At 33.4% G+C, this 10,407-nt stretch overlaps 1 protein-coding gene across 1 annotated transcript; it reads left to right on the top strand.

Moving 5' to 3' along the window:
- The first annotated feature begins 328 nt into the window (after positions 1-328).
- On the top strand, positions 329-4,887 carry LOC129314267 (ERAD-associated E3 ubiquitin-protein ligase HRD1A-like). Its single transcript, XM_054957652.1, is given in 7 exon segments — positions 329-1,314; positions 1,316-1,417; positions 2,414-2,479; positions 2,481-2,585; positions 3,544-3,642; positions 3,728-3,930; positions 4,483-4,887. Coding segments are annotated over 7 exon segments (1,050 nt in total). The 5' UTR covers positions 329-856; the 3' UTR covers positions 4,500-4,887.
- Positions 4,888-10,407: the final 5,520 nt, after the last annotated feature.

Raw genomic sequence — 10,407 nt, 5'->3', positions numbered from 1 at the left:
GTTTCCTAGGAACAATACAGCACTAACGTTGCGTACTGAACTGCAATTTTCAAGGCAGCACAATAGTCTAACATAAGGTTTAAGGATTATAATATTTGTATATTAGTCCCTTTGTTTGCATAGATGCATCATCCCATATAGCAGAAGTTCATCGAAATCATTATAAACCAAGATTTACAAACCGGGGAAGAAACTTTTCCCAGTATTGTCTCATCCCAGGGCCACATAATGCATCAATTGCAACAATCCAAGTTTTACGTCTTCCAAGTTCATCCAAATCCCATTTATCCATCTAGTCACCAGAAAATCGGAATGAGGAGGCATACCTAAACAAATCAGGACACATGGTTGTCATCAGTATATGAAGACACGACCCGCAATTACAGAATCTTTAAGTCTGAAAAGTTAAAATCTAATATATTTGGCATCACATCAAATTATTACTTTCATATCTAATTTAATCCCACTACATGAATGCAAACAACAACACAGAAAGACAGAAATGCCAGCAGCATATTTTCAACAGCTCCACCTAATTGATCTTCTATGTGTCCAGAACTGTGAGTCTATATGCCAAATGAGCATAAGACAAACCAGCGAGATTGATTAGTTCAATCTGACGTTGAATCTAGATTTGAATTTATTCCCCGCGTCATCTGTTCCCTGCGTTGTTGTCAACCCTAGTGTCGGACGCCGTCACCGTTTCTTACATTGTTTTTAATTTTTTATTTTAATTTGGCTTTGAATCTGGTCGTGTAATCGTTTGGATATTGACGATTTTGAATAAAGCTTGAAGGTAACCGTTTTGTGTTGAGTTAGGACTTCTTTTGTCTATGGATTTCCAGATGCTAATTAAATGGTTGCTGTTTCTCTGTGTATAGCAAAAATGATGAGGCTACAGTCGTATGCAGCGCTTAGTTTCCTTGCAACTCTAGCTGTTACGCATCATGCATTCAACAGCAGAGGTCAATTTTATCCAGCAATGGTTTTTCGGTCAACTTCCAAGATCAACTTGGTACTTCTTCTCAACATGGGTCTGGTCATTATGTGTCTTTTATGGCAATTAACAAAGAAGGTATTTCTTGGCACACTCCGAGAGGCAGAGGTTGAGAGGCTTAATGAGCAATCATGGAGGGAGGTTATGGAAATCCTTTTTGCCATCACCATTTTTAGGCAGGATTTCTCTGTTACATTCCTTGCTATGGTCACAGCACTGTTGTTGATCAAAGCTTTACATTGGTTGGCTCAGAAAAGAGTTGAGTATATTGAGACCACTCCTGCAGTGCCCTTGTTGTCTCACATTCGAATTGTGTCTTATGGGTTTCCTCCTCCTTCTGGATGGACTGTTTTTTTATAGTTCCGTGAAGCATTTGATACTATCATGGCAGGCTTCAGTTTCCCTCTTTTTTGCTTTTAAGTAAGCCTTCTTCTCTGTATTCTTGCTAAATTAGTTGCCAGTTGCCATATGCTTAATTTGAATTGAAAAATGCTTCACTTTATGTCAATTTTAAAGTTTTTGTATCTACATTGGTTGTGTCAAGATTTGAATGATGTATGGAGACTAAAAAGTATACCATCTTTAGCTGTTCTTAAGCCCAGTTAGTCCTTTTAAACATATAGAAATCCACAATATTGTTGAATTCTTAAATTCTTTGTCTGATAAAAAGCCATTTTACTGTAAGCAACCAATCATTATGTTTAATTGACCTTGGTTATAGGATTATTGATGTCTAGAAGTTATAAATTTCTTCTTTTGTTCTTTGATCAAGATCCTTTTTATGTGGGGAAATATTGGCATAACAAAGAACAAATTATAAGAGAGGAGTATATATCTACAATAATAAAATTATAGTTGGTTGGCTGTGGGAAAAAAAGTGATTGCTGGCATATAGAGTTAACCGGCCAACCGTATCTCGATGGTGGTTGGCTTAGTGGATAAGGAATTGGAGGTATGCTCCTTACTTTTAGCAACTTGGTTTCAAACCCTGGGGCAAGTACCAAGGAGAATTTATTCTCTTACATGCACCAAGACAATGTTAAGTCCTTTTTGATCACTTGAGGTGAGCCTTAGTCTTGGATTGTATGCATTTTAGCCCAAGGAATTGTTACCTTATCAAATAATAACAAAATAATTGATGATCAGATAAATCATGATTTTTAAATTACTGCATGTTGATATTATCCCTATATATTAATCAAGTTATGTGTCTTTGTGGATCTTATATTAACTAATTAAATTGCATTAAAAAAATTATAAAATGCCTATATATATGAATCACTTCACCTAGTAGGAGTCTATTTATCCTAACATGTGGTTTAACATTTCTGTTTATTCAGTTTAGAAAAGTGCTTTGAATTCTTTAAATAATTTATCCTGGGGATTTGTCTTTGACACTATCCATTTCTATCTCAGGTACATGATACTGGCAACAACGACAGTGTCAATTTTTGTAAAATATCTTTTCTACGTTAGCGACATGGGAAGGACAATGGGAAAGGAAACCAGTCTTCACATTCTACTTGGAACTCATCAGGGATTTGCTTCACTTGTCTATGTATATGTGTTTCTTCCTCGTGATTTTCATGTAAGTGATCAATCGACTCTTATTTTGCATATGCATTGCAGCCCTCATGAATCGTCCTAGAGTGTTTACATGGAGGATCATGCAATTTAAAATTTTTAAGGTTGGAATTGATGTTAACGTTTTGATTTACAGACATGAATGTTGGTTCAAGAATTACACTTTGAAGGTAAATCATGTCTGAAATCAGACAAACTAGCTGCTGGAATTTTTGTGCAGCACAGGCCCTCTGTAAATTATTATTTAGAAATTAATGGGTGAGAGAAAGATATTTAGTTTTTTACAAGGCTGATAGAAATCAATCCTTTAAAATAGTAAGTTCCAGATTGAGTTGCAATGGCACTGAGATTTGCTTTAATGGTAACTTCCTTATTGGCGGTCCCCTACTTTCTAGCAACTGATATATGTCATCTCCATTTCAGATACTTTGAACATTAATTAAGAGAAGGTCCTTCTAAATTACTTAGCTAATTATAATATCATGGAGACTTGGTAGTATGGGATGCCAAGTCCCACATTGAGTAATATAGGATGCTCAATAGGATCTATAAATGGGTTGGTTCTCCTACTTTAGTAGCTGACTTTTGGGGTAGAGCATCCCATCCCACTTTGATACCCATCATAATATTAGTTAAACTAATTAAACTAATGCTCACTGTGTTTGTCATGGAACTTAGCTTTTATCTTACTGCTATATTATTTGTCCAAAGATATTATATAAGGTTATGGTCACCAGTCACCTCCCACTGTTTTCTTCTATTGTTCTTTAGTAGTGAGTGTTATTTTAAAATAGCTTGTCTAGCTTTTGGTTTACTTGTTTGTCCTGTTTTTGTTTTAATTTGACTGCATGTTTAGTCTTCACAGGCTATTTTTTACCTACCAAGTACTAATCTTAAATTGGCTTTGGTACAAATTATGGTGTGCCTTTACACTTAATATGGAAGTTGTATGAGACATTTAGGAACTTCAAAGTTCGTGTTGCTGACTACATACGCTATCATAAGATTACTTCAAATATGAATGATCGGTTTTCAGATGCAACCCCTGAAGAGCTTAACGCGTTAGTTTTTAAAATGTTACTTACACTTGTTAGTTTTGTAGTTAAACTTATACGATAGTATTGATTTTTTAAGATGGCTATGCAGAAGCGATGCTACATGTATTATCTGTCGTGAAGAGACGACTACAGCCAAGAAACTTATATGTGGACATCTTTTTCATGTGCATTGCCTCCGATCATGGTTGGAGCGGCAACATACTTGCCCTGCCTGCAGAGCCTTGGTTGTACCACCTGAAAATGGCGCAACTACTGCTAGAGGGCAGCATGGATCACAGTCAGATCGACAGGGTAACCATATTAGAACAGATACTGTATGCGTAGTTTGTTAGCATATTAATGATTTCACTATGCCAAAATTGAAATTATACTGTTTCTGAGGAAATAATGCCTTTAGTAACTAAAATGGAAAATGGGAAAAGTGAAGGTGATATAGTTTGATATCGACAGATTAGTCCTCTTCAGATACGCCCCTTCCATACAAGAACCAAACATTATCCTATTTAAAGCATGTCAGTTTAGAATTTTTTTACTGTACAGACACTTTTTTTAAAGACTAGGATTATTTCTGTCCCATTTTCTTTTATATTTCTATGCGACTTATAAAATGGTGTATTGTGTATGTTGAAGATTGAAATAATTTATTCAACTCTTGAAACCATGTTTCCTCTTTTCTTGGGACAATCATGTTTTCTTACTTTTTGTTTAACATGGTATCATTTCGAGTTTAACACTACCTGTTTACATATTTATGAAATTATAAAATAACATGAATGAAGTAAAGATTGCAGCTTTGGATGGTGCTGAACTTGATTTAGGCTGGATTATTATAACTTGGAACAGGAACAGGAACAGGATAGTACTGGAAACTCATCTCAAGCTCAAGGTGGCAATGGGGTGGCTATTGATAATTTGAGTCGTCATCAAGCTAGACTCCAAGCTGCCGTTGCCTCAATGTATGAGAAGTCTTACGTATACCCATCATCATCTGCAACTTCTTTAGTATGGTATATCAGTGATTTACCATCCACCTTTCTTTATATACTTAAACAGACTGATCCAGAAACAATGAATTTAACTGAAGACACATTGTGTGCCTGGGTTGTTCTTGTTGAAAAATAGTTAGCAGATGCCGCAAAAGGAATATATTATATATTTATATACATTTGGTATATTCTCTTAATCTGTTATAAAGGAGTAACTAACTGAGGCAACACACTTGTATGTTTGCAAAGATGGCACATGAGCTTTTGGTTGAATCTGAGACAAACGTCTAATTTTTCAAAAAATTTTCTCTTTTTCCAGATCTAATCTTAAGCATTCTAGTATTTTTGAAAAGAAGTTCGAACACTGATTAAGTATGTGGAAGTTTGCTATGACAGTACTGAAGCTATTAATATGGTTACCAGGATTTGCAATCAAAACCATCTGTTTGGTGATGTTATTGAAATTGCTAGACTCTTCCTTGAAAGAGATTAGACTATTTCTTTTGATTTCGTATACAGGGAAGCAAACATTTGTGCTCACTTATTAGCACAATTATCTCATTACTGGATTAGTGTTGATTTTTGTACCTATGTCCATCCTCCACCTCTTTATCAGAAGTTGGTGAATGATGTTAGGAGAGTTGTTCTTTGTACTCATTAGTTTGTAATGTCTTCTATTAGTTTGGTTAATATAGGTTCCATATGTTGGCAATAGCTGGTGAAATTATAGCCTGAGTCATGCCCAAAAACATTATCCTTAAGAGCTATTTCGCTACACCGAGTTGATCGCGCAGCAGCTCCTCAGGATTAAACATACTCTTCCTACTAAAAGCAGGGGCAAAGAACAATAGAAATTCACAAAATATACTTAGGTAACTGCACAATGAACTAGTATGATAGAAGAGGAGAGAAAGGTCGAGAGTACCAAGGCTTTCACTGAACCCATGACAAGCATTGCCTTTTATAGGCAGATCTCATAATGTTGGGCAATAAAACCACTTTAATCACAATTAAAAAACGGTTTCAAATAATAATGTTTAAATTATAAGTTATAAAATAATAAATGGACTTAAATAATAATTAATATTATTAATTTATAATAATTTCTTTTGAAATACTCAAAAATATTTATAATATCCAACAATGCCCCACATATTTCAAAAGGAAGGAAGATTTTTGAAAAACGATCTTATACAAATAATTTTGTATCTCCAAAAATAGTTTCCAAAATTTTGGAAAATTGTCCAGAATTACATCTAACTTGTATGCAATTGTATGCAAGAGCCTATTTCTCTTCTAAGCCCATTTATTGGCCCAAGTTCACATCTCAATATCTATAAACTAAGGCCTTCTATCATTTGAGCAACATGACACTTTCCTTTTTGACATAATTGTAACAATCCCCCACATATGTCAAAAGGACCACTATCATCTGTGTCACACCCCTAAAACAGAGAGTGACCGGCATAGAATGTGAATTGTATCATACATCCCTTAAACCTCAAATTAAGTGAAATTTCACTTTTCAAAAACATAATTATATTTTTATTGAAATTATGATATCTTTAACAATGATTGTTTTAATAAAAGTTTTAATATTATTATAAAAATTTCGGCAAAACCTTCTTTATAAATAAGATTTCTCGAAATTTCTATAACAGAAATTATTATAGTATGCATTCAATAGGTTGAAACTATGTTTCCTATATACAAACAGTCAACATAATAGAACAAAAATTAGGATCCTAGCTATAGTTAACGTGGAGCTCCTAAAGCATAAATTTTTTTTAAAATAAAACATCTAATTGAATATTTACATTAAAAGAGAAGGGATTTACAAAAATAAATATTTATCCAGTACAGTTGTAAGCCCTTAAAGGTCGGCAAGAGGTCCAGCATCAATTAATAAATCTGAGACCAAAATAATTTCCAGTAAATAGCATCTCCAAAAATAGAATTTAACAGAGCAAAATAATAAACTTACTATTATATGAAATAATTGAAAGGAAATTAATTTAGATTAATAACTCACAATATCTAGAAATATCAATTATAATAATAAAACATGAATGAGTTAAAATTTCTCGAATCTGATATGTTAAAAGAGGATAATTTACTCATAATTGAGTAAAAGTAGCAAACTTACTAACTGCAAACATTGAAAATTCAATTATACTAGCTGAGAACAATCAATTTAATATAATCATGAATTTGAAGATTAAGAAGTTCCATATAACTTCAAAGTACTAAACCATTAAATTAATAATAACAAAACAATTCAACTCTTTGTGCTTGTAAAGAAAATTAAATAAATAAATAAATAATAAATAAATAAAAGTACCCTTTATTAAATAAAATTCATAAATCAATTAAAAGCTAATATTTTTAAGGACTTTTGCAGAACAAGTATCAAACGTAGACACACAGTCCACGAGGGTAAAATAACCAAACGCGGCTTATGCCACGAAAACAAACGTGGACACACCAGTCCACGAGAGTAAGTAATCAGATGCAGCTCAAGGCCACGAAACAAACGTAGACACACAATTCACGAAGGTAAGTAACCAAACGTGGTTCAAGGCTACGAAACAAACGCGAGTGTGAGGCTCATGAATAACAAACGTGAGAACAAAGCTCACGAAAATCAAACTAGCTAGTCTAACCAAGGCGCATCAAGGGCTAACGGAACTGCCGTTAGCAACAGTGTTCTACTTAAAGTCCTCGTGAAATCACTTTTCAAACATGTGAGAATAATCATTTTTGAAATACACTTTGTGTTCTCAATATCAAACTCGCATGAATCATTTCAAATCTCAGAGTTTGCCAAAACATTATTTCATAACAAATGTATAAGCTTGTACTAGATGAGTAACCAAGAATTTCAAAAGTAAAATAAACAAAGATGCCTCCATCGATCTTGAAAATATATTTCGTAAAGAAAATACATGCATATACCATAATTTAATTAACTTTTGCCATCATTCTAAAATTTTTAGAACCAAAATGATTTCATTAACAAAGTACATAATAATCATCGTAGTTGTTAAAATAAATTATATGAAAATGTAATATTTTTAAAAATAGACTACTTTAATTGAAAAATGATGGGGTGCTATTCACTTACCTATTAAATTCCAAACCCAATGATTTCCTTCCTCAATTCTTATTAAGAGATTCATCTTCCACATACCCTATATGAATAAATGAAACCTCAATTTGCTTCCTATAGTTATATAAACTTTATTTTATTACCAACACAATTCCAATCACTTGGAAGTATTCAAGATTTCAAAAACCAAAATTTATATCTTAATGGTCTCCAAACATCATCACTTACCACCAAGTTACCTCATATCATACCAATCATAACTACTATTTAAATGAGATATGGTTTTTCTTATACCTTATGTCAAACACCTTGGGTGCAAAATTTCCAAACACCTAAAATTAAATTTATCATGCTTATTTTGCCATTTCTCAAATATCTTAAATGTATTCTCAAGATCGAATGATAAACACCCCTTTTCATATGAATTTATAAATTACTCAACATAAATCTTCTAAAAATTCAACTAACCACACTACAACTCAAGAATCAAACTCCTTGCATTGCTCAAGTTAAAACTCACATAAATAAAATTTGAATCGGTCATGCCGCTCATCCCACTAAATAGAATTCCAAAAAAAGTCTAAATCTAGCAAAACTCTTCAAACAAGCATCTTACCGAACACCTTATAAGCACCAATCTCAATCTCATGCCTAAGCCCTTCCCTTCCAACTTCATCCCACCAAATCCTCAAAATCAATCAATTAGACCAAATTACTTCAACTTAAAATTCAAACCCATATATACCATTATGAAACTTTAAGATCCATTTCTAACTTAACTTTGAATTTTCATTGTCATTTCATTTTTTTTCCAGCAGCACAACAGCAGCAGAACCAACAGAGAAAACTTGAATTTTGACATCCATGACTTCATCCACTTACACGCACAGAAATTCTCTAAGGAAAGGAGAAGTGATCAAGTTTCTTACCTCTAATAAACCAACACGCACAAACAGGGAGAGGAAGAGAAAATCGTGCCTGGACAAAGGAGGGAAAAAAAACTGTCGTTGAGCTCAAGGAAAAGATGAACAGATCGATAACTGATAAAGTAAGCAAAAGAAAGCAAACCTTCTTGCACCCATCCATAGTCACCAACAGCACAGAAGAAAGAATTTCGGTAAGCTAGAACAGAGGAGAAGAAAGGAACAGAAGCCATGAGTTGTTGGATCAATGCCGGACGGAGCTTCCGCAATCACATCGGCAAAGATTCTGGTCGGAAAGGACGAAGGAGGAGGTGAAGCTGAAGGACCGAGCATCAAAGTCGTTTCTCTCTCTCTTTCTCTCTCTCTCTCAGTCGTCGGTCTCTCTGGAAAAATCGAAGGAGCAGAGGAGAATATATCAAATTTATCATAGGGGTAGTTTGGTAATTTCACAGAGAAAAAAGGCAAAAATAATCCTCCTTATGGCTTCCAGCAGATTCAAACTTGGGACCTATTGAGGGAATATTTGCATAACTACCACTACACCAGCTTCCCTTCTTGACATACTTGTCCCAATAATTAATATATTTACAATCAATACACATTATTACATATTTAATTTAATTTTTTTTGGGTTATTACAATCTGAGTTATTTTCACAGAAGATAATCACTTCAAATTTGGTATCTTTCAACTTGAACTAAACCTAGACCAATAAAACTTAACATACAAAAAAGTTGGTGTAACTTTGTTATTGAACCAACAGATCTTGGTCGTGTGCTAAAGGTCTTATTAGTCAAATTATACCCCCACAATTTCCATTGTTATCGCGGTTTTGCACGTTATCGACCATATACATGCCTGGTTATAACAAATGTTCTAGAGATTTCGCCACGATCTCATAAGAGTGGCCTCACTCCACATTTGTATCATCAAATCTGTATGAATATACCATCATCTATAGAGTGATATTCTAGCATTTTCTCAAGTCATAAGAAGGGACAAAAAATTTAAAGCTAGCAGAACTAATAAGTAATTTGTTCTTACCTATTGAACTTTCTTCATGGAATCTCCAATCACAAAGATTGGGTTGCCATCACCGTTAATTTTAAATAGGCTTAAGTCCCATTCCCCTCAACATTTAAATAATTAAAATTCTTCCCCAGGGGTTAGTTAACGGATCCATCAGATTTACATCTGATCTCACGTAATCGATTAAGATAACTCCCTTTTTTAGGATGCTTAATTGTATTTCAAACGATATTTACCTATGTCATTATTCTCTTTACAATGACTATTGCCATTTGACAATTACAAATCATCGACATAGTTTATATTGGTTTTAGTCATAGTAGAATATTCATTGAGAAGTTTCTTAACTACTCAACTTCATTATTAGCCAACTTCAGAGTAATAAACTCTGGCTCAAATAACATTTTATTTGGCTACTAATAAGTTTTTTTTCATCTGAATATAAAATTCAATTAACATTATTGTATTATCTTAATACAATGGAAATCTATTATACATGATACCACCATTTATGTTATCCCTAAAATATTCATTTGTCTCATGCTCTTATGAGACTTAATTTCCATGCAACGTATGTCATGAGATTAACACTTAATGGTGCAACAAACTCTCACAAATTTGTGCATACACAAATTGAGCAACAAAAATATATTATTTTTTTAAATAACATATCAGCCTTATAAGAATTCATCGACACTAAGTATCAGTTTTACACAACAAA

This window comes from Prosopis cineraria, unplaced genomic scaffold, assembly GCF_029017545.1.
Source record: "Prosopis cineraria cultivar Desert tree isolate PC_DT_omini unplaced genomic scaffold, ASM2901754v1 PC6, whole genome shotgun sequence".
Lineage (NCBI taxonomy): Eukaryota > Viridiplantae > Streptophyta > Magnoliopsida > Fabales > Fabaceae > Prosopis > Prosopis cineraria.
This window is presented reverse-complemented; position numbering and strand designations above follow the sequence as displayed.